This window comes from Gallus gallus, chromosome 15 (genome assembly GCF_016699485.2).
Source record: "Gallus gallus isolate bGalGal1 chromosome 15, bGalGal1.mat.broiler.GRCg7b, whole genome shotgun sequence".
NCBI classification, from domain to species: domain Eukaryota; kingdom Metazoa; phylum Chordata; class Aves; order Galliformes; family Phasianidae; genus Gallus; species Gallus gallus.
The window spans coordinates 4,503,065-4,530,369 of NC_052546.1; the positions used below are offsets into that span (position 1 = coordinate 4,503,065).

Here is a 27,305-nt window from a genome sequence, read left to right on the forward strand (position 1 = left end):
CTCAGTTGCCGAATAGCGTGCAGACCAGTGAACATCACTTCATATCTAATGGAAGTTGACAAAGGTTCCTATACATAGGAATCCATTTTGAAGTGGTAGCCACATTGAAATGAAGAGAAAAACTCTAGCTCTTCTAACCAGAAATACGTACAGCCCACGTGAAACTATTTGGTCCTGACCATCCCAATACCAGTTGTGACATCCCACCAAGGCTTGGCTGAAATCCCGCAATAACTTCTTTCCAATGTAGCCAAAGACTTGGACACTGTGTTTACAACAGCAAAACTTTAACCTAGGATGCCTGAGCATAAAGTTCCTTATCGAGATAGCTTTTCAGGGGGGAAATGATTGCTGGACTACACTGCAGAACATCTGCGTACACTGCAGACACTCACACGGACAGATAAATCGGGGAGGCCATTTGTCTCTGGAGGCCTCACCACCTACCCAAAGCAGTGCTAAGCTCAAAGCTGACGGATCAATCAGAGGACCACACACCCAGGCACAGCCACACGGCTGAAGCAGAGCTTGAAGGGCTTCACTGAGCCAACATCACATCTCCCTCCTCAGCCTTTATAGAGGCTACAGACGAAGACTCTCCTTTCATAAACAACAAGAGAAAGCAAGCACAGCCTTCACCCCCACTCCTCAGCACACTGGGGCTCACCACCCCCCCCCCCCCCCCCCAGTCTTCGCGACCCCCTCAGCCCAGGGCCGCGCCGCCGCCCGCAGATAACACACAGCGCTGTTCGCACCCTCTGCCGCCGCCCACCTCCGCGCCAGCCGGGATGCGGCACCGGAGGCCCACGCGCGAGGCTGCGGCAGAGCATCACGCCCGCAGCCGGCACCGCCCGACCCGCAGCAGGGCCGGCCGAGGGGATGCGCGACCCTACGAGGCCCCTCGGGCCGCCCCGCCCGCCCTGCCGTATCGCTCACCCAGGCGGAGCCCGCAGCTGCCGGCCACGGCGGCGCGGAACCGATCCATGTGGGTGTTCCGCTTGCTGTCAGGCTCCCACATCACCTGCGACTCCATAATCTCGGGCTCGCGGGACATGGCGGCGGCGAACGGAGGCACGCGAAGAACCGTCACCGCTCCCACAGAGCCGCCGAGTAGCAGCGGATCCACCACAGCTCTCAGCGCGCACTGCGCGGCCCTGCGCGGGGCGCTGCGCTTTAAAGGCCGCCTCACCGCCCGTCGCGCTAACCTTCCGCGGAGCAAAGGAGTGCGCCCCGCCCCGTCAGAGCGTGTCCTTCCGCTGCACCGCCGGCTGTCCGCGGGCATAGCAGGGCAGCTCGGCTGCTTCTCGTCTGGTGATTGCCATGAACTGGCACATTTAGCTCAGAGCGGGGCAGCGACGCGCCGCCGTGTAACTCACTGCCAAGTAATTCTGACAGGCCTGGGAAAACACGGCATTACGGCAACCGCACGGCCCCGTGCCCTGCTGGCTCGGCGCTGGGGTCACCCCGGTGCGAAGCGCGCGGTCGCAGCCCGGAGCGGCGATAAGAGCGGTCGCTGTCCCCGTGCCCTGCGCGTGGCCGCTCTGCTGCTCCCCTCGTGCGCTGAGGTGCGCCATTTTGGGTCAGCACCTCCGAGAGCTTCGTCCGACGCCCCCGGCCCGCCCGTCACATTCAGCTCGGGCACAGACCGAGGCAAAAAAGGGGCAATTCCCGCTATCACCTCGCTTGCCCCGCACGCTCTCCCCGCCCCCTTCGGCCGCCGCCCCTCAGGCGGCCCCGCGCTGCGGACGGATCCGCGCGGCGCACGGCGGTCACGACGCCGCCGCGAGCGATTGGCCGGCGCGCGCCTGGCCCCACATCAGCCCAGAGCCCGCTCTCCTCACGGCTAGGCTGAGCGGGGAAGAGCTGACATGGCGAGGAACCAATCAGCGCTGACGTTTTGTAAGCCGTCGTCTCTGCCGACCAATGAGCTGACGGATCGGAAGGAGGTGTGCCCAATCCGGGGGGAGCTCTCATTCTCAGCGGAGGGTGGAGGTCTCGGTGGTGAGGGGAGCGCGGCCTGGTGTCTGAGGGGTGCTGCTTTTAATCGTTTTCAGCTCAAAAAGCAGCAGCAAACCAGCAGCTTTCCCACCCAAAACAGGTGTGCATCCAAAAAGAAAACGTGGCTCTAAACGACCTGAGGAGGGACCCAAAAATCCTCCTCCCTGGGGCGAAAAAGGCCTGGTTTAAAGCGGGTTGACCCAGTTGGAGAGGAGGGGGCAGGTGGGATTTGGTGACAGAACTCGGGTTTTCAGGAGCACCTGACGCCCTTCTCACGTATGAACGGCAGCTGCACCGCCACATCCCCAGCTGCAGTCAGCCTCCACGTTCCTCACCGTTATTCCTCTTTTTCCTTATCCAAATAAAACATCTTTTCTCTTCAAAGGACGTTGCAGGAGTCATTAAGGAGTGACGTTAAGGAGGGTGAGAACCTTGTATTCTCTGAGCAGATGTGGTTTCATTTATTTAAACAAGAGAAAGGTGAAATATTGGTAATTTCGCAAGAGCTGAGGGGGAGGTGAGGTGAATTTACCCAAAATAGGCTCGTCGAGACAGATCTGTAAATCAGTGACATGCCAGGGATGAGTCCCAAATTAACCTGACCTCGTGTGAAGGACAGCCACGATCGCAGCTTCCAAAGGCAGCCTCTAAAATAGGCGTCTGCAAGGAGCGGACGGAAGGAAACAGCAAACACTTTGCAGAATGGGTTTTGAGGGGAAACCCACCACGAAAACTCACACAGGGAAATAGGAACTGTCCCACACGCTCAGCATCAAGACCTGCTGGACCAGGAACGGCACAAGGGGATCCAGGAGAAGCCATGCCAGCTGAAAGCAAACCGAGCAGTTATAGCTGGCACAGGAAACAACATTTGTGATGTTTAATTAAATTGCAGTAATGTTTTGGTATCACAAAATTCCTTACGTGAAGGAAATGCCCTCAAAGCGGGTGCTGTGTGCTGGGAATCAGCTCATGACACCGAGGGCAGATAACCAGAGACCCCCTAAGAACCTCGAGGTGACTGTTATCCGTTGCCAACTCATTTGGACAGTATGGCATAGATGTCAGCTTATGTACAGGTGTGACCATGTCAGGGATCTGGGGGCCATCCTAAAACAGAATGAAAGCCACTTTTATGAATGTATGAAGAACCGATGTCCTGCTGAAATCAGGTGGGAGCCCACGTACCTCCCTGGGTGCCTCCCCAAATAGAACTAAATGCTGAAAGGCCTGAGCCATTCTGCTCAATGGGAAAATAAGTGTGTCGGCCGGACTACAAGTAGGGAAAAGGCAATAACAAAAAAATCTGTAATCTAAATGTCTGCTTGACTGCTTTGTAACAAGATTTAGGCCCAGCTGTGAGTTTAAGCATCAAGGACACAGTTCTGGTGTCAGAAAGAGAGAGACAGGAACGCCCTGAGGCTGTGGAACTCCCCAGGAAGGGGCAGACGGGAGCAGAGCTCTCTGTGGGGCAGGGAGTGCAGTTATCAGAGCAGACATCCCCAACGAGTGCTGCCCAGGCGCGGTCACGGGCTGCCTACGCCTCCCCAAACACAACCACAGCTCCTCACTGCGCTCACATCCCGGCTAGGCTTCGCTACCCAGAAGGAGCAGATAACATCGCCCGACTTACACCTCGCAGCCGCACTGTTGCTGCTCTGGTCACTCAGGAAGGACCCACGTGAGAGGGCGCCGCACCGCCCCGGCTCCCCGCGCCCCTCCCCGAGGCCGGCGGCGGACCTCGCGGCGCGGCCTGAAGGCGGCGCTATAACCGCGGCGCAGCGCGCAGCGCGGGCGGCCATGGCGGCGGGTCGGCTGCCGGCGGTGCTGCTGCTCCTCGCCCTGCTGCTGGGCGGCACGGCGGGGCCCGGCGCTTGGGCAGCGCGGAGCCGCGGCGCCGAGAAGCAGAACAGCTTCCGCCGAGCCGCCAGCGGCCTCTACCAGGGCGTCAGCGGCCTGTTCGGGGAGGACAACGTGCGGGCCCTGCAGAAGGTGAGGCCGCTCCTTCCTGCTGCTACGCGCGCGCCCCGCGCTGCCTCCCCCTTCCCGCGGCTGTCCGAGGGCCGCGTGGGGCATCGCCCGGCGAGAGGCCGCCCCCGAGCGGAGCCCGGCGCTGGGCCCGGCCGAGCAGCGGGAGCCTGGCTGCGGGAGGGGAGGGGAGGCGCGCGGCGAGCCGCAGCGTATCGGCGGCAAGGAGATCTCCGCTTAAAGCCGTTTCAGGCGGGAGAGGCGGCCGGGGCCGGCGGCTGTCCGTGGGAGCCCTCCGGCTGAGGTGCGGAGCATCCCGTGCCCGCGTGGACGCGCTGGGGAGAAGGAAGCGGTGCTGAGCCCTGCGCGTGCTCCGGGGGCACCTCGGTTGCTCGATAGAAACGTGATTGTGTGGCACGCTTCCTCCGTGTTTCCTTTAAACCTCTGAACGACGGTACAGCGGACAAAGTGCGTTTTGAAAGTCTGTTAACCTACAAGTTTACATGCCGAAGTACCTTCGTAAGAGCAATTGTGCCGACTGAGGTTACGATTGGCAGAGCTGGATGGGGCCCGGGGCAGCCCGAGCTGGTGGGTGGCCGCCCCGCCATGCAGGGGCTGGGGCTGAGTGGTCCGGAGGGGCCCTTCCAGCACAAACCGGTCTGTGCTTCTCTGATTCGTTTCTTTTTCCTTGGGGGGGTCTTCAGAATATCCTGCAGTTTCTGTTGCATGACTCACGGTTCTGCTCACGGCTGGGGAGTTGCAAGCATGTTTAAATAATTGAGGGCTTTTGTTGTTCTTTGTTAATTTTCAATTTTATTTCTCAGTTTTTCTCAAGGTTGACAGAGAGGTTTGTGAATGGGGTGGATGTATTAATGGACACATTCTGGAGAATATGGACTGATTTGTTAGATGTTCTTGGAATTGATGGTAAGTGTGATGATGCCTGTTAACCCCTGAGCTGTATCAGCCCGTCTCATTGCTCACAAGCATAGGCTGAGTGGGAGAGTAGCTCTGTTGTGTCACGCTCTATAGAGCATCCACCAGTGGTATCTCTGCCTGCTTTACATGACTTTGATTGTGCTATTGTGGCCTCCAAACCAGAAGCTTAAACCCAGCTGTTGTGTTTCGGTGTGAGTGCTTATAGGATGTCTGTAAAACGTGTGACAGGTCACGGTCAGCTCTTTGGTGTCATCATTAAATGGGTGCAAATGGTGTGGAGCGGTGCATGGGAATGAAGGAGAGGTGCGGAATCTTGGATGTTATGCCCTTTGATGTTATTCAAAGACAACAGCTTGTCTTTGAAGAATCTTAAATGCCTCTACTTTAAAAGCATGCATTGAATGGCATCATTAGAGCTGGCCAGTGATTAGAGAAAGATCCGTGCAGAAGTGGGCGACTGAAGCTGTGCTTGTATTTCCACCATTCTCTCTTTTGTGTGCACTCGTTAACATCCTGTACGTTTTCCTTTGTTTTTCAGCCTCCAACTTGACTCATTATTTCAGCCCAGCAGCAATTGCCAACAACCCAACCCGCGCTATTCTGCTGATCGGCGCCATCTTACTCGCCTATTGGTTTTTGTCTCTCTTCCTCGGATTCTTCTTCTATCTCCTGCACATGATCTTTGGTCGTTTTTTCTGGATTGCGAGGGTCGCCCTCTTCACGCTCTCGTGCATATACATCCTGCAGAAGTACGAGGGTGACCCGGAGCACGCGGTCCTGCCCCTCTGCTTCGTGGTGGCTGTCTACTTCATGACGGGGCCGGTGGGATTTTACTGGAGAAGAAACAGCAGCAGCAGCCTGGAGGAGAAGATGGACCACCTCGACAGTCAGATCAGACTGCTGAACATACGTCTCTCCAGGGTGATTGAGAACCTGGACAGAGGCAGTGACCAATGACCCCACCCCCATAGACCACCGTACACCAGCTCTAGAAAGTTCCTAAGCACTGTCTCATTTGAAGTTACAAAGCAACAAAACATCACATGGTAAAAAGTGTGCAGAGTTATAACTTTTCATCATGTGTAAGACTAATCGATCTAGATTACACACTCAGCCATTATACTTGTAGGAAAGAGAATTAAGCCGTATATTCAGAGTTTTATCCAGTACTAGAGTTTTATCAGTAGAGAAACGCTTACTTTTACAAGCATTTAAAAACATCTTTTGTAAATTTTTTATAAAGCAAATTGAGTAGTCTTTAAAATACTGAAATTCAGCTAAACATATGCAGATTTGACACACACAAAGTTAAAAAGGAAATCTAAAGCTACTGAACACTTCTGTTGAGGAGTAACTGCTGTGGGTCCGCCCTTCGCTGTTGTTGTTTGTTTGTGCCAAGTCACAAATGTTTTTCTCTTACTGTTGGCTTATTTCATTGCCTTGAAGTTGTCTTTCATAGAACATAAAGTAATTTTCTGGTATCCAGGCCAAAAAATTCACGCCCTAGATTTTAATAGGAGGCAGAGAATAAGGGAGAAGGATGATTTCTTAAGTTTCAGGTCCTTAAACGCCAGTCCCATGTAAGGAACTGAGAAGTGCACGTGTGGCTTTATTCCATTGCTTTTCCTATCGGGAACGTAAATTTTGACATTTGAAAGGAAATCTGATTGAATTGATTGACACAAGAGGAAAAGATGTAGCGTGGCAATCTGAAACTCATATCTGACCTTCATAGTGAAGTGTATTTCAAGCATCAGTGCATAGGATGGAATACAGTTTTTAATCTTGGGACCCATTTACTTTCACACAAAAGAAGTCAGCATTTAAACCACTTGCAAATGCATCGTTGCTTAAAGCTTTCTCAGGACCAATAAGTGGCAATAAATTACCTTCAGGAAGATCTGGGTTCTTTTTTTTTTTTTTTTCCTAAAGTTGTAATTGTTTCATAGGAGCTTTTATCCTGAAGTCTGTGTCCTCAATATGTTGGGCTTTGGGGAAGCGAGTCACCTCATGGAAAGGTGTGTTAAGCAAAGCAATGTAGGTGCTTGGAGCAGCTGTATTTTGAAGGATTTATGTATTTGTAACCGTGTGATTAAGTAGCTTGGTAGGTGAGCACTGGTTTTGTACAGTTTGAAATGTACTGAAACAAAGGTGATCTCAGGGAGGGAAGTCGGTCAGTGGTTCGCGTGGTAACCGATGGCGCTTAGTGATGAGCGCAGTGTCGGTACCAGGAGAGGTAAAAATGGGCCACAGCTGAGGAACAACGCATCCCTAATTTCTGAGTGATAGGTCAGGAGAACCCGCAACAAGAACTGGGTCTGCAGCAGGGACTGGCCTAAAAGCAATGGGAGCAAATCCACGTGGCTGCTGAGTGGGGCCGGGGCTGCTCGCTGCCTGGGCAGGGCCTCGATGTGCTGCTTTACTGAATGTATCGTGGGCTGAATTGGTTTTTTTCCTTTATGCTGAAGTTTAATGCTCTTCTGAAAAAGCGTATTACTTGCCTAACCTCTTTTGGTCTGTCTGTGGCATTTACGTGAATGGTTACTTTATAATCCGTTCTTATGGCCTTCATGTCAACCTGCAGTCGCTGAAGTTCAACATGGTTGAAGTTGATAGCAGTTGGCACTGCTGTAATGCATTTTAATTTTTGTACTGCGTCTGTAATTTTTCAGAAATATGCGGTTAGAGTTGCAAAGAAGCTGCTTTTTATGACTTAAAATGTGTCCCATAAACAGATGAGCACTATGGAGACAAATAATCTGCCTTGTAAAGCTGAGCATTGCAATGACGGTGTATTCATTTTTTACAGCTCATTTTTGTAGTATTGCAGAGTCTTCCCTGTAAGCTCTGGTTTTGCTGCTGTTGTGCACAGAGGACTGAGCTAAGCACCACCGTGGACATTAGGAATTGGTTAGCAAGGATGGTCACGTCTCTTTGTTTTGCTAAATCTGAGGCCTGAGGACCAAAGTCTGCAAACCTTACTCCATTGCCTTCAGTAGGACTATGTGCATGAGTCAGATTTGCATAGATTGTATTTTACATAATCCATATTTAATGGTGAAGTTAAAAATGCCGAATCGTTTATATATTAAGAGCTGTGTATTATAAAGATTTCTTTACAAATGCTATATGAAACTTAATTTGGATTATAGTTCCTCCCTGTGTCTCCAATCGTTCCTTTTAGTTTTGTAAGAATCAGCCCTCCTGTATTAATTCTCTTAGTTTTGATCACCCTGCTGCTTGGAAAAAGTATTTTTGTATTTACTTGCATCCCATGTATAGCAAAATGTTATGTGAAGAGCAGAATATATAAAATTGGATATTTTTAATCAGTATTTTTCCCAGCACTCAGTTTTCACGTTAGTCAAATTCAGAAGTAATGATTTTTTTTAAAGCACAATCTAGTCTTCAATATATATACTTTGAAAATGCTCTGTATTTTTAAACATGCACTGTAGTGAAAATGCTTTTGAGATATGAATGTGGTATTTAACCTCTTTCAACTTACTTTTGTAAATACCTTTTACGGATACTTTCCATTCCAAGTCACGTAGTTGACCCACCAAGTGTTGGCTCTGATTCGTACACCTCGTTCCAGTGACTGGTTGCACTGCTTTGCTATTGCCGTGGGTGTGAGCATCTCGGTTAGGTGTGCAGGTATGGTGTGGGCACAGCAGAGCCCTGCAGAGCTGCCCGTGGTGGTGCCACAAGGACAGGAGAGCCTCGATCCCACAGCTGCCAGCCTGGCTGTAGCACAGCACCCGCTGTGGGCTCGCAGCAATGCCTGAGGTGGCCTCCGTACCACCTGGTACCGAATTCCAGGGGGGTCTGTAGTGTTCTAAGCTCCAAGCTTCGAGGCCTGATGTTTGAAACCACCGCTGTGTTCTCAACGCATTGGCATTTTTCTTCAACTGACCCTCGTAGGGCTTTTCTTGCAGGTAGGCACCTCACCTGTAGATAACCGACCCGTCGTGCGCAGAGTGTAACGCTTCTCCGAGTGATGCTGGGTGTCAGAGTGCCTCGTGTAGCCTGCTGTAGCTCCGTGCCGTGCTGTGTGTCCTGCAGCTCGTGACTCGCTTTTGAGATGTGTTGCGTAGTGAATGTGGAACATAGACCAGTGTAACCTTAGCTCTTGGTGGCGTAGAAGTTTTTAGGTGTGATTTGCTCACGTACCGATCTGTATTTGGCAGCTAATAATAACGTGAATGACCACGAGTTCTCTTTGTCTGGGCTGGAAAACAAAAGGTTTTGTCGTATCCGCATGTATTTTAAACTTTTGGATAATTCCACCCAACTGTGATGACAGCACATTAAAAGTTGATCTTTTCTTTTTAACTGAAGTGGCGTTTGCTGTGGTAGCGCCGGAGGGCGGGGTGGGTATCTCCGTGGTCCCGCGTCCCGTCCGCGACCCTTACCCATTAACCGTGCCCGAATGGCGCGCCCAGCGCTGTAGCCCCGCCCCCAGCGCCAGGCCACGCCCCCTAGCCGGCAAGCCACACCCCTTCCTCCGTGCTGTGCCTGCGCGCGCGCACCGCCCCGCCTCGCGAGACCGCGCTGCCCGGAAGCGGGCTGCCCGCAGCTGCACGTGGGCCGGGCCGGTACCGATATGGGCCGCGCGCGGCGGCGGCACAACTGGAAGGCGCGGGCGGGATGCGGGGCAGAGCAGCTCCCCCCGGCTGGGGCCGAACCGGCGGGGCTGCAGCTGGAGCTGGGAGGTGCGAGGGGTGCAGCGCAGCCCAGGGCGGCCGGGTCGTGCGGGGCGGCTGCCGTGTCACTGCACTGCTGTTAGGGCGTTACGTGGTGTGGAAGGGTCGTGTAGGATGGGCGATAACGGACTATTATAGCAGCTACTGCATCAGTTAGGCTATTCTTTACTAAGGCAGTCCAGTTATTAAACTACCTCTGTGCTTAACGCTTGCACTATCAAAGCCAATGTTGGTGGTTTTTTTAATCACTTTCTCATGCAGTTATCAAACCATTCCTAATGCAGACTCCTCTACTAGAATTCCTTGTCTCTGGCAGAGACTGTGGGGTTGCATGTGGCCCTGAGCTGTTCTACGTCCTTTGGCTGTAAGGTTGCAAAACAAGGAGGAAGGGCACTGTCAGTGCTGTGCCGTAAGCAGAGGGATGAGCTGAGCAGCCACAGCAGCATTCAGCCTCCCGTGCCATTGGGTTTTTGTTCCTGCTGACAAGTGGGATTGGTTCCCTATGGGAGGGAGGGTTGTGTTTGCCTGCAATGGCTACATCCAGTACAGTGATTTGGCCCCTGAGCAGTGTGCTGACACTGGCCCTCCTGGCTCTGGTGAGTAACACACCGATGCTTGCAGATGGGGCACCGCTGAAGGGAATTGATGGGAGCAATGCCCTGGTCCTGCCAGCAAAGAAAGAGAAGAAGAAGAAAGCACCGAATGCTGTGCGACAGCAGAAGAAACCTCTCAGCAAGAAACAGAAGAAAAACTTACAGAAAGTTTTGGAACAGAAGGAAAAGAAAAAACAGGTACAGTGCTGCTTGTGAGTAATTCTGGCATGAGCCCCCTCTTCCAATGATAGTTAACTTGAGAGCCAGTCTTTAAATGAAATTATTTCCCAGTGACTATCAGTACTGACTTCAGTTGGTTTTCCCACGCAGCGCGCTGAGCTGCTGAGCAAGCTGAGTGAGGTGCAGGCTTCCCAGGCAGAAATGAAGCTTCTGTACACCACTTCTAAGCTGGGCATTGGGGGACGCATGTATCAGCCCAAAAGGTAAAGCAGTGCCAGGGGAAACCCTTTCTGACTTTACTGCTGTGGTTGTGGCAACCTTCGCATCTTTCTTTTCTCGCTCTGTCTGGGGAACCTGTCCTAGTGCTGCACGGTGCCCACTGTGCAGGAGTTCCTCTTTGGTTAAAACATGGATTTGGGCTCACACAGTGACTTCGTGGTACAATTCTGTTTGCTGTGGAAGGTGTGTGAACTCCGCAGTTCTTGAACAGCCTTAGGGCCCGTGACCCCACCACCTCTCTGGGCAGCCTGATTTTTCCTCGTGTCCAGTATGAACCTCCCCTGGTGCTACTTAAGGCCTTCACCTCTCATCCTGTCGCTGTAGTTCACGTGGGTGGTGTGTTGTTTTAGGGTGCTGCAGGAGCCAGGCACTGCTGTACCTGAGAAGATCAGGAGCATCAGCGGTGCAAATAAGAGAAGACACAGCTCAGATTCAGAACCCGAGCCTGAGGGTGAATCCAGTGGCTCTGAGGAGGAGAAGAAAGAAGAGAAACAAGAAATAGAAAAGCCTTCAGCCAGTAACGTGAATTCTGCTGGGAAGCCAGAGGAAGGCACGAAGAAGCCCGTGGTGAGCCATCAGGCTGCTCCTGCTGCTCCTGCAGCGTCCAGCAAACCATCGTGCAAGCCTGCAGTTTTTGTTCCAGTGGACAGATCTCCTGAGATTCAGGTGAGGCTGAGCTGTGAAGTGCTTACCTGCAGGCTTAGGAATGACAGCACCTTGCATTAGACCAATTCGCTGCAGACACTGTCGTTCTATTCCATTTGATGTGAGTAGGATGTTCTCCAGAACTGGGAAGAGCTCTGTGTGTCTTTGAACGGACACAGTAGGGTTACGGATGGGCTCTGTTGGAAATGCAATATTGATAAGCTCAGGGGACTCTGTAGTTTCATAAATTACAGTGCAGAAACTTGTGGCTGCTTTCTGAGGAGCTGTTTGAATGAGCCTAGTTCTTGGGTGTGACAGTGGGATATTCACTGGTTTGGAGCTTTTTGAGCAGAATTCCTTGTGGATTTTATCTGAGCTAGGAAACACTTTTCAGTGCTAGGGAAGGCTAAATGATGTGTGTTAACCATGTGTTTTACTTTAGGAAGCAAGACTAAAGCTGCCCATTCTGGCTGAAGAGCAAGTCATCATGGAAGCCATTAATGAGAACCCCATTGTCGTCATATGTGGAGAGACGGGCAGTGGTAAAACCACCCAAGTCCCCCAGTTTCTTTATGAAGCTGGTTATACCAGGTAGGAGTTGTCCTTTATATGCAGTAAATGTAGTTAGAAAAGTTGAAGCTGAGCTTGGTCGCTTCTGATTTTGTCTCCAGTATTCTGAAATGGCTGAAGTGGGGGGCTCACTGCTGTGCAGTGGCAGTGGCCATGCTGAAGGAGCTTTTAAAAACCTGAAGGGAGTACAGCTGTGACTTGCAAAACCCTTTCTGCATAAGCAATCTCTTGAAACCTTTAAACAACCTCCTTGTTGTTCTTTGCCCCTTTAGTTCGAATGGCATCATTGGGATCACCGAGCCCCGGCGCGTGGCTGCAGTGTCCATGTCTCAGCGCGTCGCTAAGGAGATGAATTTGTCACACAGGTGAGAAGGAAACCTGCTGGGGCCTTGCTGGGAAGGCTACACTGAGATGCACTGCACGTGTGATAGACTGAAACACAAGTGTGTGTGTTGCTGTTCTGCCTCTGGTGAGAATCTGTGGCAGGTTGCTTACAGACTGCTGTGGTGGTGTCTATAAAAGCACATGCAGATGCTCAGAGTGGAATTGCTGGATGCCCCAGGTTCAGGTGCTTGGTGTGTGTGAGGCTCTGGTGGGCTGCTGGGGTGCATTTTTTCACATGTTGGCATTGAGTCCTAATTTAGTAAGGCTGAAGGCTGCTCCCTGATCTGCACGCTGATTTCCTTCTTCCCTCCATGCCTTGTGGCTCTCCCGGTATTCCCTCACAGAGTGGTTTCATATCAAATACGATATGAAGGAAATACCACAGATGAAACACAAATCAAGTTCATGACAGACGGCGTGCTGCTGAAAGAAGTGCAGAAGGTGAGGTGCTGCCCTTGCTGCTGGGAGAAGGGAGGGATCACCTTCAGCCTGGGGAGGTGCCACGGGTTGTTCTGGCGGGGATATCCTCAGAGGAAGCTTCATGCAATGAAATTGTTCTTTTTTCTCAGGATTTTCTGCTTTCAAAGTACAAAGTGATCATTATTGATGAAGCCCACGAGAGAAGTATGTACACGGATATCCTGATAGGGCTCTTGTCTCGCATCGTGCCTCTTCGGGAGAAGGTGAGGGAAGCTGCGTGGCAAAAGGCATACCAGGAAGGGGTGCCATTAGATAGCTTTTCACACAGTATCCAATTGCATTGCCACCAGACACAAGTAATTAAGATTACCGGCCTATTAGAAAGCACTTGTGTCCAATGCTGCCAATAGTTCTTGCTCTGTGTGCTCTGTAGCGTAAGTGCCACGTGCTTCCAGGCAAAGAATAACACCTGTGTGTCCCTGCAGAAAGGGCTGCCGCTGAAGCTGATCATCATGTCAGCCACCCTCCGCGTGGAGGATTTCACTGAGAACACCAGGCTGTTTGCTGGCACACCTCCTGTCCTACAGGTATCGTTCTTCTCGCCGGGATCTCTGCCCGGTGGAGCAGCTAAAAGTACAGCGAGGGCTTCCTTTATGAAATAAAAAATGAGATACTCTGATCTGTCCATTTGGTGCCCAACTCTTGTGGATGTCAATTTAAAATATAGCTTTGTTTTGGTTATGCTGTTCTGTCATTTGGAATCTATCAGAGAATTTCCCCTGGCAGAATTGGATTACTTTGAAGGGCTGGAAGTCATGGTTAGGAAGCCTCAATCCAAGAGAGATTAGCTGAGTTTCCCTCTTGGTTTCATGGTGTTCAGCATAGCCAACACGGATCATTTCCGTGGGTCTGGTGGTTTGTAGGTTACCAAAACCAAAAGCTGCACAGACTTCAGGATATGCATATCTAGTTCTGCCACGAGGGCTGCAGTGACTGTGCTGGAATTACTGACGTGGCTTGTTTGCTGTTGGATTTGCTGTCCAGGTGGATGCGAGGCAATTCCCTGTCACTGTTCATTTTAACAAGAAAACCCCCCTGGATGACTACAGCGGGGAATGCTTCCGAAAGGTGTGTAAGATCCATCGGATGTTACCCTCAGGTAAGGGCACTGTGGAGCCTCTCAAATTCTTCACGCTTAACCTATCTGTAGAATTTTCTGAGCTTTTTTTTTTTTGGTAACTTAAGCAGTGGTGCATGGCATTTAGAGTGATTTCGTCTCTTGCAGGTGGGATTTTGGTGTTCTTGACAGGCCAGGCAGAAGTTCACTCTCTCTGTAGGAGGCTGAGGAAAGCCTTTCCCTTCCAAAAAAACAGCACTGCAGGTAATGCTATTGAATAAGACTTGGAATTAAATTAATTGAATTAAACTTGGAATTCCCCTCTCTGAGAAATGAGCTTCCTTTGCACCTAAGATAAGAATTTTTATTTAAAATTTCTCAAGACAAGGGCTGGGGGCAGGGTCAAAGGGTAGTGGAATTCCCCAGGATGGCTTTAGAAAGTGAAATCCTGTTGTAGCTCAGCTAGTTGTCTTCTCAACCTCAAGGCACGCAGCTGCTGTGTGCTGCTGTTGGTCCTCAGTATGGTTCCTCGTCCCCTCTGCCTTCAGCAGGGCTGCCTGCTTCGTTCATACTGCAATGCCTTTTGAATGCTACAGGAGGTGGGAGTGGGGGCAAACTGTACATGCCCTTTTCTGAGATGAGAGTGTGTGCAGCTAATGGTAACTTGCTGGCTATTTTTGTAGGAGATGATGATGATGAGAGAAAAGAATCAGTGGAAGAAATGCGAAAATTTAAGAAATCAAGAAGGCGGAAGAAAGCTACGGTACTGTGATGGCTAGAATTCCTCCCAGAGACAGAGCAGGGCCCCCTGCAGAAGAGCACTACTGCATAGCGGTGTTTCTCACCAGGCTGGTTTAGGCTCACATGGAGCCTTGTGGCCAGCATGTGTCCCCTGCAGAAATACAGAAGCACTGTTTGCACTCCTAAGTACTGCATTACGTGCAGCAGAGTGCTAAAATGTGTCCCTGGATATTGTGGGTAGGAGACAGATTTCAGCTAAGTACTGACCTTAAAACATTAATGGAAAGAGTTGCAGACTTGCTGTCTCCAGGACTGCCTCTCCTCTGGCTATCTGTTACCCAGAATTGAGTCTGATGTGTCTGTGATGGATGGTAGCATTTGGCTTCCACCCAGCTCCCACATGCGCTGTGCTGGGAGGAGATCTTGATGCTGCAGATGTAGTCTGCTGGTTTTGGGTCCTGGTAGCTGGAGTGGTGTGAAGAAGTGTTACCCTTTGCTGCTGTCCTCCCCGTGAAGAAACATGGCTCAGCAAGAATGCTGTTTGAAACTGTGACTTGGGCTATCCCCCAACTCTCACAGTTAAGAAATGCTGAATCTTAGCCTTGAAATACAGACAAAATTTCCCAATCTCTGTCGGTTTCAGGTCAACAAACGCTTGGAATAAACGCTCAGCTTTGCTTTCAAAGCAATAAGAAGAGCCGTCTTTGTTCCCACTTACACTTCATCGTCTTCTTTCCTGTCTTCCTCAGACACTTCCCCGAATCAATCTGGACAATTACGCTGTTGTACCGGTGGATGAAGGAGATGAAGATAGAGATGCTGAAACTGATGATGACATTGCAGGATCTGATGTTGACCTCGACTTAGGAGATGGAGACTCAGAAGAAGGTTTGGCAGTTACCTACAGTTAGCTGTGAAACGTGTGACATAAAATAGCTGTCCTTTGCTAGACTGGAGTGACAGCACACTGGGTCTGCATAGTGGAAGAGTCGAGTTTTCCAGATTCAGATTTATGTCAAATAATTTATTGCTGCTTTTTAATGAATTATGCTCCTGGAAACATTGTTGGGGATAAGCCTAGAAGCTGACTTACTATGTATTTAAGATTATTGCTTTGTTTCTTCACAGAAGAGAAATCAGATTCATCCCTTCCACTTTATGTGCTCCCTCTCTATTCTTTACTAGCACCGGAGAAACAAGCAAAGGTAAAAGATTCATTGTCACAAAAGCAAATGACCCTTACTGATAGGTGGCATTGCTGTCTTAAGTCTCATGTTTTGTGAGCTAAAAGGTCCATCTAGGACTGCTGCCAGCAGGCAGCCTGGAATGGCTCTATGGGCAAGATGGGCTGGGTTTAGAGCAGGCCTTGCCTGGCCTGTGCTTCCCCTTTTGTGCCAGTCCAGAGGGCTGGGAGAGAAGAAAAGCAACAGTCCCGTAGCATGTTAAAAATTACTCACAGCTGTGGGGTGCATCAAGGATTTTATTGGCAATGCATCTTACATGCCCATTTATTTGTTGTAGGTGTTCAGACCTCCTCCTCCTGGCACGAGACTCTGTGTTGTAGCCACCAACGTGGCAGAGACATCACTCACCATCCCAGGCATCAAATACGTGGTTGACTGTGGAAAGGTGAAGAAGCGTTTCTATGACAAAATCACCGGTGTTTCGTCTTTCAGAGTCACCTGGATATCTCAAGCATCAGCTAACCAGCGGGCAGGGCGTGCAGGCAGGACTGAACCAGGGCACTGCTACAGGTCAGCGAGCTGCTGGGAAGAGGGTTATGTAAATGTTACCCTCAGCTGCCTTTTGATTTTAAATCCCTTGCCAATTTTTCACACACATTTCCTGAGTTAAGATTTCTTGCAAGTTTCCAAGCAGCGTTTCTGGTCCACTAGGTTGTATTCTTCAGCTGTCTTCATGGACTTCGAGAAATTTTCTGCACCAGAAATAACAAAGCGACCAGTGGAAGACTTGATCCTGCAAATGAAGGCACTAAATATAGAAAAGGTGAGGTGTCAGACTGGCTCTGTGCTATGGAGCTCGTTAAAGTAGTTACCCGTTGGAGCCAGAAACAAACACAAATCCATGTTAGAAATGAGAGTCCTGGGATTTGGTTTCCATTCTGCAAAAAGCAGATGCTGTTATGAATTCAGCAGACCTTACCAGACCTTTTCTGGTCATAAGAGCTTTTGCATCATGTTTTCACTACTGAAAAGTCCCCTATCAAAATAGGGGTTGTGTTTTGGAGACAGTTGTATGCTTTCAGGAAGCACAGTGCTTAGAGTTAGATGTTAAGCAGCCTGCTCCAGGCGGTGCCTGCAATCAGTGGCCGCTGAGGGTCATGCTTGTTTTCACATTTCCTAATGGGTTTGTTCTAAGTGTTTCCTCCTATTATGTGTCCTTTCCTCTTGCTTCTGGCACACATTCTAAATGTTTTTCTTTGGTCTTTGTAATGGAAGGTGAGGTTTTCGCTCCCTTCTGTGCTTCTTACTGATACAGACTCTGCCATGTCAGTGATGTGCTGAGAGACATTCTGTTTGGTACCTGTAGGTAATCAACTTCCCATTCCCAACACCACCTCCAACAGAAGCACTTGCAGCAGCTGAGGAGTTACTGATAGCCCTGGGTGCCCTGAAGGAGCCCCCTATGACAGGAAGGTAATGGCTGTGGTCCCCCACAGATTTCCTCATGGAGATAAAGTACCCAGAAGGGCAGAAACACGGGTTTGCATGAGTACAGATGTTACTTCATTGCATGACTTCTCTTCCCACAGGCTGAAGGAGCAGCAGGCAGCAAAGCTGAGCTGCCCTATTAGTCCCCTGGGCAGAGTAATGGCCACTTTTCCTGTTGCCCCCCGCTATGCAAAGATGCTGGCACTAAGCAGGCAGCATGACTGCCTGCCTTACACCATTACCATTGTGTCTGCCATGACCGTTCGGGAGCTTTTTGAAGAGTTTGACAGGTAAGTGAGGGAGCCCAATTCCCAGTTTATATGGAAGCATAGCATCATAGGACAGTTTGGGTTGGAAGTGACCTTAAAGCCCATCCAGTTCCAATGCCCTGCCATAGGCAGGAACACCTCCCACTAAATCAGGCTGCCCAGGGCCCCATCCAGCCTAGTAGGGATGTTGATACCTCTCTTTCCTTGAGCACAACCTGATTCATGCTGTTTTGTGTTTCTTTTAGGCCAGCAGCAAGTGAGGAAGAGACAGTGAAGCTGAAGGGGAAAAAAGGAAGACTTGTACAGATGCAGAGGATCTGGGCTGGGCAAGGGTCATTGCAGAAGCTCGGAGACCTCATGGTGATGTTAGGTATTGCACACAGCTCCTTCCCTATGCTGATAACTTATATTCTCCTCTCCCCATCACCCTGACCTCAGCTTTATACAAAACCATCCTCCTGCTGTAGGACTGAGTGTAGAAGTGTAATTCCTGGGCTGATCTAGGCAGCCTCCACAGTCATGTGCTGACACAGCCCTGGCTGAGTGGGAACTGCAGTATGCTCATGCTAACTGTGACAGTACTGTGCCACAGTTGGTTTAATTACAACTCAATTGTGAAGTTGTTTTCTCCACTTGACTATTCACTTCCAGGAGCAGTGGGGGCCTGTGAGTACTCTGGATGTACTCCTAAATTCTGTGAAGAGAATGGGCTCCGCTACAAAGCCATGCTGGAAATCAGGCGGTTGAGAGGGCAGCTGACAACAGCAGGTAAATGGATTCTGGGGGGAATTGTCATCTTTTGGGGGCAAACCAATCAGCTGAATCTTAACTCACCCTTTTTTTTTTTTCTTTTTTTTAACCTGCAGTGAACTCAGTCTGCACTGATGCTGGCCTCTATGTTGACCCAAAGATGAAGCCCCCAACAGAAGCACAAGCGACTTACTTGCGACAGATCGTATTGGCAGGGCTGGGGGACCATCTTGCTCGGAGGGTTCAGGCTGAAGAACTCCTGGATGATAAGTGGAAGAATGCCTACAAGGTAAACAGCTCAGTTTACTTGAGTTCCTCTTCTCTCGTCTCTGTAGGGCAGAGGGGCACTCTGCAAAACCTGAGCTTCTGTCTGGTTGCAGCCATGGGGCTGTGTGCGTTGGCTTTCTTCAGCTTCTTGTCATTGAATTGAAGTTTCCAGTGTTGCAATTTCCATTTCCCTGCACAGGAACTGCTGTAAGAGAGTAAGAAGGGCTGTTAGTCCATCTCGCAGAGTGCCAGAGAAAATGAAGCAGAAAAGCAAAGCGTTATTAAAAAACCCCATTGCCTAAGGAGACACTATAAATGTGTATCTGAGAGAGGCTGAAATTTGATGCAATCAGGAAATGAGGTTGCCAGTAACTCATCCTACTCTGCTTCAATCCTCTGTGCTTTCTTAAAGACTGCTCTTCTGGATGACCCAGTGTTCATCCACCCAAGCTCAGTCCTCTTCAAGCAGCTCCCGGAGTTTGTGGTGTATCAAGAAATTGTTGAGACTACAAAACTGTACATGAAAGGTGAGACTGCTTTCGTCCATTCTGCAGACTTGGTTAGAAAAGCAGAAGTGCCTTAGCAGAAAACTTCCCTCATACGACTACTACTGAGTAGCAGCTCTTGGCAGCAAGGCTTCTTTCAGGTGTGTTTTCCCTTTCTCAGGTGTGTCTGCAGTGGAGCCTGAGTGGATTCCTGCTCTCTTGCCACCATACTGCCACTTTGGGAAGCCTCTGGAAAATCCTCCTCCATCGTACTGCCCCGAAACAGGCCGAATTCGATGTCACAGGCCAAGTGTCTTCTGTAAGCTTCTTACAATGTCTCAGTCATTTTGCCTGAGAGCTGCTCTATAGTTACTGTAATGTCTCTTAATGATGCTGTTCATAATACCAGAAAGGTAGAGCTCAGCTTGGACTGTTCAGAGGGCTTGACAGCGATTTGAGCAGATCGGCAAGATTTAAAGTATTTAAATATTAACATCTTCCTGTTGGCATGGCAGTTTTATGGCCATCAGTAACCCCTGTTAAAGGGAGATGCTGCCAGGGTTGGTGGTACATGTGGAAATTTGTATTCATCGACTGTTGAGGAGACTCTGATCTCTTTCCAGATCGAGTTAGCTGGCAGCTCCCTGCTGTCGAGGTTGATTATCCAGAAGGTATCGATCGCTATAAATACTTTGCCAGGTTCCTGCTTGAAGGAAAGGTACGTGTGGTTTAGTTGCAATGCTTCCTGGACATTAGCAGTATTTTAGCCCAGTTTCTGGAGATGAAGCTTACCAATGGCTGCTGGAATTTGCTAAACTTGGTGGGATGGGAAAGAGCTCAGAAATACAAAATGGCATGAGAACTAGCAGGTGGGTGAAAGAGACCCAAATTTAAGTCCTGTTTTCTCAAAGGAAAAGGGCTGTAGTTCTTGTATCTCCATTCTGAGAGATGAGTCATCAGGTGAGGTGATCAGGGCAAGGTTGGTATAGAGATCTGCAGGGGAGAATTGGGGATACGGGATATGGGACTGAAACCTACAGCAATCCAAGCTCAGTAATGATTGCTTCCACAGAACAATCTACCTTATTTGTTATGTGCTTACTGCAACGTATCTCACAGGTCATTGAGAAACTGGCTTCTTACAGCCAGTGTCTGCTCTCCAGTCCTCTCATAATGCTGAAAACGTGGTCCAAGTAAGTTGTGGAAAACAAGTTTGTTTTCTCCACTGAATGCTTTTATCTTCCTTAGAAAAATAATAACAAGAAATTAAATACTGGGAAGGGTGTACAAGGCAGTGAGCTAATGTCTCACTGCAGAGGGGAAAATTGCAGTTTTGGGGGTTTGTTTGTTTGTTTTTACCAAGAAAAACTGTCTTGAGAGAGTTGCACTATTGTAAGGGCTGGGCGGAAGCACACACACAATGCACTGATCACACCGACCTCTGCAGGCGGCTCCGTACAAATGCATGAGAACTTTCTTAAGCTAAGGACATGTCTCTATATCCAGAGGTCGTGTTTTTTATGTCTGTATTTATCCCTCACTAATAGGGAGTATGAATTCAGAAAGGTGAGCTGAACACTGTAACGCTCTGCTAAACTGAGCTGATGGTCGTTGCTTTATGGTACCGTTTTGTCTTGGCCTCACATAGGCTTCAGCCCAGGACAGAATCCCTCCTGCAGGCTCTGGTTGCTGAAAGTTGTGATAACCGTGATGCTTTGCTGGCTGCATGGAAGAAAAACCCCAAGTGTAAGTGTCCTACTGCTTAAATGTTGGCTTTTTGAGGTACATGTCAGGTGGGCTGTTTCACTTGATGTGCTCCAAATTTTTATTTTCCGAATAGAAACCATAATGTTGTGAGCTTTGATTCTTGTGAAAGAGCCAAATGGATGTTGGTCAATATTAGGGCATCTCACTGCTGCTCTCTTTCTATTCCAGATCTGCTCGCAGCCTATTGCCAGTGGATCCCCGAGGTTATGCACGATGACGTAGCCAAGCAGTGGCCGCCGGTAGCAGTGTGACACCCAGCTCTGTTCTTGGGGGACTCCTTTTCTCCAAAGTGTTTTGGGAGCATCGGTTTCCACGAAGATCTGATGATCAGAGGGACTGCCTAGCTGCTAGCGGTGCCTTTCTGTGGGTCAGCTGGCTCTTAGCTCTGGCTTTCAGCCTGCTATGCTCTCAAGCCCCACCAGCTGTTTCGGGGGTGCTTTGTAATGTTAATATTTGGATAATTTTATCCATTGTATTTTACCAGTTATGTTTTGCTGAAGTTTCTATTTGGACTATATTAGTCAGAGGGACTACAATAAATATATGTTCTCCCATCCAAACCAAGAATAAATGTTTTCTACACAGGGTGTTGCAAGAAGTGGAATGTTAGACCTTCATCCGCCCTTCCTCACGTGCAACTGCAGGGCCCAAGGACTGAGCCTTCCCCTCATGCTGGGCTGGCTGTGGTCTCACAGAGCTGCCTATTCGCTGCCTTTCACCCTGTGGGACTGTGTGGGGAAGGACTAACGTGGGTTACATGAGTTACAGCACACTAAGAACTAGGGGTTTTTTTGTTTGTTTCATAAGCTTTGGTGTCGTAGAGCCGTGGTGCTCAGCACTAACCCCAGCAGCAGGGGTTGCAGCAGCACTTTGCAGCCTGTTTGGGAGGGGTGAAAAAAGCCAAGTGTGGTGCTGATTTACAAGTGACAAAGGTGAAATAGGGGTCTTTAGGGAATCTTGGCGAGTGAAACTAAGGTAGCATGGCGTTGCAGAGAGCTTCTGCTTTCTGCCTGTGAATTGAGGGAGAGGGATAGAAGATAGAAAAAGCGGAGGAAAGAAAGAAAAGGGAAAGAAAAAAAACTGTGGAGATGCCGGGGATTGAACCCGGGGCCTCATACATGCAAAGCATGCGCTCTACCACTGAGCTACATCCCCTTGCTGCGAATGGCTGTTACAGAACGCCATCATCATACAGACGGCCGTCGCGCGCCACCAGCTGGGCTATGATGTTGTTGCAGAGTCGGAGGAAGAAAGTCAAAAGCACCTGTCCTCGTTAGTATAGTGGTGAGTATCCCCGCCTGTCACGCGGGAGACCGGGGTTCGATTCCCCGACGGGGAGAGAGAATATTTTGATCGTCGGCGCAATTTTTTCTCCTGGAGGCCCGACACTGATGGCACGTAGGGCCGTGACGGGGGGGCAGTCACCGCGGGGGTAGCCGGGGGCCCACCCTTATTTCCCGGGCTTTAACGCAGAGCGATGGGAGATATGAGGAGGCCCTCAGGCGACAGCCGCCCCCGGAGCCGCGCGCCGCCGCGAACGGACGTCCCCACGTGCTCGCGGTGCACGAAGCGCAGGGACAGGCGGGGGCTGGGCGGGGTCGTATCCGCAGCCCGGGAAGGGTCGTCTCGCCGCCGAAATAGCTCAGTTGGGAGAGCGTTAGACTGAAGATCTAAAGGTCCCTGGTTCGATCCCGGGTTTCGGCAGAAGATTTTTTTTCTTCATTGTTTCTCTAATTCTCCCCACGGCTGTCGTATTGCAGCCCAGCAGCTCGCGGTTCCCCCCGGCCGCAGGGGTCGCGGCGCGGGGCGCTCCCGGCGGCAGTAACACGCAGCGCCCGCGTGGGGGCTGAGCTCTGAGTGGGCCGCGGGAGGACTGCCCGTACCGTCCTCGTTAGTATAGTGGTGAGTATCCCCGCCTGTCACGCGGGAGACCGGGGTTCGATTCCCCGACGGGGAGGTGATATATTTTTTTTCACTTCATGAAATTTTTCTCTCCTCACTTTTCTTCCCTTGAATTATTACGGCTCCCGAAGAGAAAAAAAAAAATCATACAGCCGTCCGTGCGCGCACACAGAGTGCTTCTGTACTCCAGGAGACACCCAAAGCGCACGCAGCGCAGCCCCGCGCTGCTCCCCGCCCCGCCCGGCAGGCAGCGCTCCGCGGCGCGCTGTTCCCCACTCGGATGAATGAAGGACGGAGCGGTGGGGCCGGCGAGTGGGCAGCGCGGGCAGGGGGATGTAGCTCAGCGGTAGAGCGCATGCTTTGCATGTATGAGGTCCCGGGTTCAATCCCCGGCATCTCCACGGGCGCCCAGTACTTTTGTCCACATTGCGCATTTTGTCATCGCATTCACTCACAGAAAAAGCCGCCGCCCTAAAAGGCCCTGGACGGCGGCTTCCTGCGGCACGCAATGACTCTTTTACCACTGGGTTCTCCTCACCATGCAAACACCACGTTCTCATTTTTGTCAATACCAAACCACGGCTCTGCAGATGCACAGCGGCCCAAAAGGAGGAAGGCAGCAGAGGCCGAGCCTAGCTGTGCTGGTACAGCACAGAGACCCGAGCCTGTGCAGATGTGACACAGCTTTTATCTGCACAGCTCAGCCACCGGATGCTTCATCTCCCCCATTCCATCAAGCTCCTGCCAGCTCAGGAAAGCGTTGCTCTGCACGCTGCCAGGCACGTGTAGGGACTGAAGAAGTGGGCACAGCATCTGCCCGCAGTCTGACTGGGACACAAGTCTGAACCCTCAGGGCTGCGGTGCTCCACAGCGTGTCTGTAAGATTCAGACATCAGCTACAAACTCAGTGCAGCGCTCAGCAGTTGGCTGCCCACCCCAAGAACTGTGTCACTGCAGTCCATTCCTGTTACAGCACAAAGCAGAGTGCCCTGTGTGCTTTTCCAGCTATCTTTCAGACCACCCCACAGCGTGTGCTGTAACTACAAGCGGCAGCTTAGCATCACTTTTCCACCTCAGGTGATGAAAGACCTCCTCAATCTGACAGTCTGCTCACGTTACTTTATGTTTGCACACATGCACACAGCGTAAGCGATTGAGTGTGACCCCAACCTCATCCTGAGTGAAAATCAAAAGACTTTTGGGGATTGTTCCTTCAACCTGAGTGCCGGAGCTGCTTTTCTTGTACTATGGTTATTACAGCAACTGGGATCTCACACACTTGTAAATCACAGGGGCTGGGGAGATCCCACAGCTCTCCCCTCCTGTTAGAGCCCCCTTTCCCCACACCAATGGCTGTGCTGTTGCCGGGCCCGTGGGATGGCTCTGGGCAGCAGCAGAGCGCTGTGGGTGCGTGCAAAGGAAGGATGTGAGCGGATTGAACCGAGCGGCAGCACAGGAACCTGCAAACAAAGCACTGCGCTGTTCTCTGCTGTGCCCCCGAGTGCTGCACGGTTTGGCTACAACAGCACAGGAGCCAACGGAACACAACGTGGATCTACCAGGGGGTGCTCTATAAGCTGGAAATAAGAGTTATTCGTATTTATATTTGTGACAGATCTCTCCTCAGCTGGCAAAGCCATGGCCCTGCATGGGAGATGATATACTCAGGTACATCCTCACTTTACATGCACTGGTAATGGTGATGCGGTCTCCATGCCAAGGCTGCATCTCCAGAGCCAATGGCCCAGCACAGCCTGCCTGCAGCGTTTATTTGTGCCACTCCCAAATACTTTGTGTTATCTCACACTGTTCCTGGCCCAGGACCATGTTCTCACTTCTCTCCCTTTAAAAATGTGAAATATCAGAGGCTGCTGAGGTAAAACACACAGCTCCTTGAGACAAAGGCATTTCCTTCCCTCAGGGGCACCTCGGGGCCTCTGTGAAGCCCGCACTGTGCCCGATGAAGGAAACTGAGGGCCGTTTGGGAATGGATGCACTGCAGGGCTTCAGAACCCCGTATACAACATCAGGCTGACATAAAACTTACAACAGGCCGCTCCAATGGCTCCGCTCCGGCGGTTCCCAGCCGGGCTTTCTGCTGCGCCGCATTATGCGCCGAGCGCCGAGCGCCGATCCCCGCCCAGCCCTCAGAGCCGCATCACAGCGCCGCGGCAGCCTCCGCGCACCGCCCCGCGCTCATTGCCGTCCTCCCCACACAGCGGCGGCAACGGCCGCGGGAAAGTAGTGCGCGGCGGAGTGATCGGAGCGGCGCGGGGCGGGGCGTCGGAGGATATATAACGAGCGGGAGCAAACGTGTGGCGTAGTTGGAGACGTTAACGGGTTTGGTCTGTTGTGCTTGTGAGTTTGGCCCGCGAGCCCCGTGGTGAGTGCTCCGCTGCGATCAGCCGCGGTTCGGCGGGGCGGAGGGAGAGCGGGGCGTGCGTCGGGGGTCGGCGGAGCTGAGCGTGTGCTTTGTGCTCGGACCGGAGAGCGCTGGGGGGATGGGCTGCGGCGGGCAGAGATGGCGGCGGGCGGACGGGGCTGTGGGTCGGGATGTTAGTTTTCTCCTCGCGGGCCGCAGCGCGAGCCGGCGGCGGAGATGGGAAAGGTGCAGGGAGCCGCCGGGAAAATGGCGGCCGCGCAGGCGCAACAGCGGCCCCTAAGATGGAGGAGGGCGGGCGCGCGCCGTGAGCGGGAAGGGGAGGAGGCGCGTGGCCCCGCCCCTCGGGGCTGTGGGCGGTTCCTCCGCCGTGACGTCACAGGGAGGCATGGGCGGTTGGCGGCGGCGGGTGTTGCTGTTGTCCTGTTAACGTGTGCTCACCTCCCTTCCAGACCAACATGCAGATCTTCGTGAAGACCCTCACTGGCAAGACCATCACCTTGGAGGTGGAACCCAGTGATACCATCGAGAATGTCAAGGCCAAGATCCAGGACAAGGAGGGCATTCCCCCCGATCAGCAGAGGCTGATCTTCGCTGGCAAGCAGCTGGAAGACGGGCGCACCCTGTCCGACTACAACATCCAGAAGGAGTCCACTCTCCATCTTGTCCTGCGCCTCAGGGGTGGCATGCAGATCTTTGTGAAGACCTTGACAGGCAAGACCATCACCCTGGAGGTCGAGCCCAGTGACACCATTGAGAACGTGAAGGCCAAGATCCAGGACAAGGAGGGCATTCCCCCCGATCAGCAGAGGCTGATCTTTGCTGGCAAGCAGCTGGAAGATGGGCGCACTCTGTCCGACTACAACATCCAGAAGGAGTCCACCCTGCACCTGGTGCTGCGCCTCAGGGGAGGGATGCAGATCTTTGTGAAGACCTTGACTGGCAAGACCATCACCCTGGAGGTGGAACCCAGCGACACCATTGAGAACGTGAAGGCCAAGATCCAGGACAAGGAGGGCATTCCCCCCGATCAACAGAGGCTGATCTTTGCTGGCAAGCAGCTGGAAGATGGACGCACCCTGTCTGACTACAACATCCAGAAGGAGTCCACCCTGCACCTGGTGCTGCGCCTCAGGGGTGGTAACTGAAGATGACTTGCTTCCAAGAAAAAGTTCCTCTGCACATGTTCATTCCAATAAAGTTCTTGCATCCACAAAGATTTCTGTCACTTAAATTCTTCCAGCAGCTATTTTAGTTACTTAATTGCAAGCTAATAAATTCTGGTTATTTAATTACCAAATATAAAGGTGTTATAAAACTGCCTTATGCAAGGCCTGCATGTGCCTGGCCAATGCCTCAGGTGGTGCTGAGGTTGTGTAAGTGCTCACATAACTCCCTGTGCACTGCTGAGCTCAGTGCTGGTCGCAGTGCTCTTCAGCTGTTACCGCTGTGGAAACGTGTGTGTAATGTAACAAAGAATTGCAAATCCTTCCAGAGTTGGAAGGTTCAGTAATACTGCTTTGCCCACTGGAGGGTCAAGTGCTGCATGCAGTGTTCATGCATCAATGTAGTAAAAACCATCGAAAAGATAGTGAAGTTCCTTTGGAAGCCAACAAGCTTCTCTCCTGGCTCTGACAATCTGGGTGATGGGTAATTGTGAAATGTCAGCAGTGAGCCTGCAGCCCTTGATCCAGGTGTTCGGTGCTGTTAATGGGCTGCACAGCTTCAGTCTACTAAGCAAACTTTGTAACTTAAGTACTGGCTCAGAGGATACCCCTGGGGATGCTCTTTGCTCCCAGTTGTGCACCGTGTAGGAATAGTGCTGTGTTGGTGAGCTGAAGTGCTGCAGAGCAGTTCTGTATGCTCAGATCACTGACAAGGGAGGTCTGCTGAACTACTTGCAGTACACTGCTGGGTGTCTGAGGTTAAACGCCCGCACTGGGGAAGGGAAAAAGGCTGAAGAGTTAAGAAATGAACGAACAGCTGTATGCTGGGCAGTACTGTGAGCATTGCCCATCTGTGCTTGGAGCCGGACTGAGGGTTTCAGCTCAGTGCTGGCCTCAGTGGGGCTCCAAGCGACAGCACCCAGAGCAGAGGGGTGGGATCCCAGGGAGGAAAACAAGGCAGGTTTTGGCTGACGCTGACTGTGAATTATCCCCGAGTGAGAGTGCTGTGACAGGTGGTTTCGGTGCGCTGTGCTTCGCAAGGAGAAAACCTTTGCACGCTGCCGAATGCGTGTCAGTAAGTGCCCGTGCGGTGCCATCCCGGAGTCC

At 51.3% G+C, this 27,305-nt stretch overlaps 4 protein-coding genes, 1 long non-coding RNA gene and 5 other non-coding genes across 11 annotated transcripts in view; 7 read left to right on the top strand and 3 right to left on the bottom strand.

Moving 5' to 3' along the window:
• AACS (acetoacetyl-CoA synthetase) overlaps positions 1 to 1,148 on the bottom strand; it is a 38,266-nt gene extending 37,118 nt beyond the window's left edge. The window contains exon 1 of the mRNA NM_001006184.2: positions 937 to 1,148. Within this exon, the coding sequence (NP_001006184.2) occupies positions 937 to 1,054 (118 nt within the window). The 5' untranslated portion in view covers positions 1,055 to 1,148. The remainder of the gene's footprint in view (positions 1 to 936) is intronic.
• Positions 1,149 to 3,779: 2,631 nt separating this feature from the next.
• On the top strand, positions 3,780 to 6,166 carry BRI3BP (BRI3 binding protein). The gene is given in 3 exon segments (NM_001040120.2): positions 3,780 to 3,990; positions 4,791 to 4,893; positions 5,444 to 6,166. Coding segments are annotated over 3 exon segments (714 nt in total). The 5' UTR covers positions 3,780 to 3,798; the 3' UTR covers positions 5,863 to 6,166.
• Positions 6,167 to 9,443: 3,277 nt separating this feature from the next.
• DHX37 (DEAH-box helicase 37) lies at positions 9,444 to 21,310 on the top strand. Its single transcript, XM_415104.8, has 27 exons — positions 9,444 to 9,620; positions 10,233 to 10,402; positions 10,535 to 10,647; positions 11,014 to 11,329; positions 11,751 to 11,899; positions 12,151 to 12,243; positions 12,607 to 12,703; positions 12,832 to 12,945; positions 13,168 to 13,269; positions 13,727 to 13,841; positions 13,968 to 14,063; positions 14,483 to 14,562; positions 15,290 to 15,428; positions 15,669 to 15,745; positions 16,062 to 16,294; positions 16,436 to 16,547; positions 17,091 to 17,197; positions 17,314 to 17,502; positions 17,727 to 17,851; positions 18,133 to 18,249; positions 18,348 to 18,520; positions 18,911 to 19,025; positions 19,165 to 19,302; positions 19,607 to 19,701; positions 20,103 to 20,176; positions 20,632 to 20,729; positions 20,919 to 21,310. The coding sequence occupies exons 1-27, from the start codon at positions 9,512 to 9,514 to the stop codon at positions 20,999 to 21,001; spliced, it is 3,429 nt and encodes a 1,142-aa protein (XP_415104.4). The 5' UTR covers positions 9,444 to 9,511; the 3' UTR covers positions 21,002 to 21,310.
• On the bottom strand, positions 16,003 to 25,286 carry LOC107051607. 2 transcript variants are annotated; one of them, XR_003077860.3, is made up of 4 exons: positions 24,700 to 25,286; positions 18,590 to 18,703; positions 16,597 to 18,513; positions 16,517 to 16,532 (listed from the first exon to the last, which is right to left on the bottom strand). It is a non-coding gene; the product is annotated as an uncharacterized LOC107051607 (long non-coding RNA). The 2 variants fall into 2 exon arrangements; XR_005840126.2 differs by lacking the exon at positions 16,517 to 16,532 and adding an exon at positions 16,003 to 16,306 and having other exon boundaries at positions 18,425 to 18,703.
• On the bottom strand, positions 21,834 to 21,905 carry TRNAA-UGC. The gene has a single exon. It is a non-coding gene; the product is annotated as a tRNA-Ala (tRNA).
• TRNAD-GUC lies at positions 22,018 to 22,089 on the top strand. Its single transcript has one exon. It is a non-coding gene; the product is annotated as a tRNA-Asp (tRNA).
• TRNAF-GAA lies at positions 22,382 to 22,454 on the top strand. The gene has a single exon. It is a non-coding gene; the product is annotated as a tRNA-Phe (tRNA).
• TRNAD-GUC lies at positions 22,636 to 22,707 on the top strand. Its single transcript has one exon. It is a non-coding gene; the product is annotated as a tRNA-Asp (tRNA).
• TRNAA-UGC lies at positions 22,982 to 23,053 on the top strand. Its single transcript has one exon. It is a non-coding gene; the product is annotated as a tRNA-Ala (tRNA).
• Positions 24,812 to 26,332, top strand: UBB (ubiquitin B). The gene is given in 2 exon segments (NM_001293174.1): positions 24,812 to 25,035; positions 25,485 to 26,332. A coding segment is annotated over 1 exon segment (690 nt). The 5' UTR covers positions 24,812 to 25,035; positions 25,485 to 25,490; the 3' UTR covers positions 26,181 to 26,332.
• Positions 26,333 to 27,305: the final 973 nt, after the last annotated feature.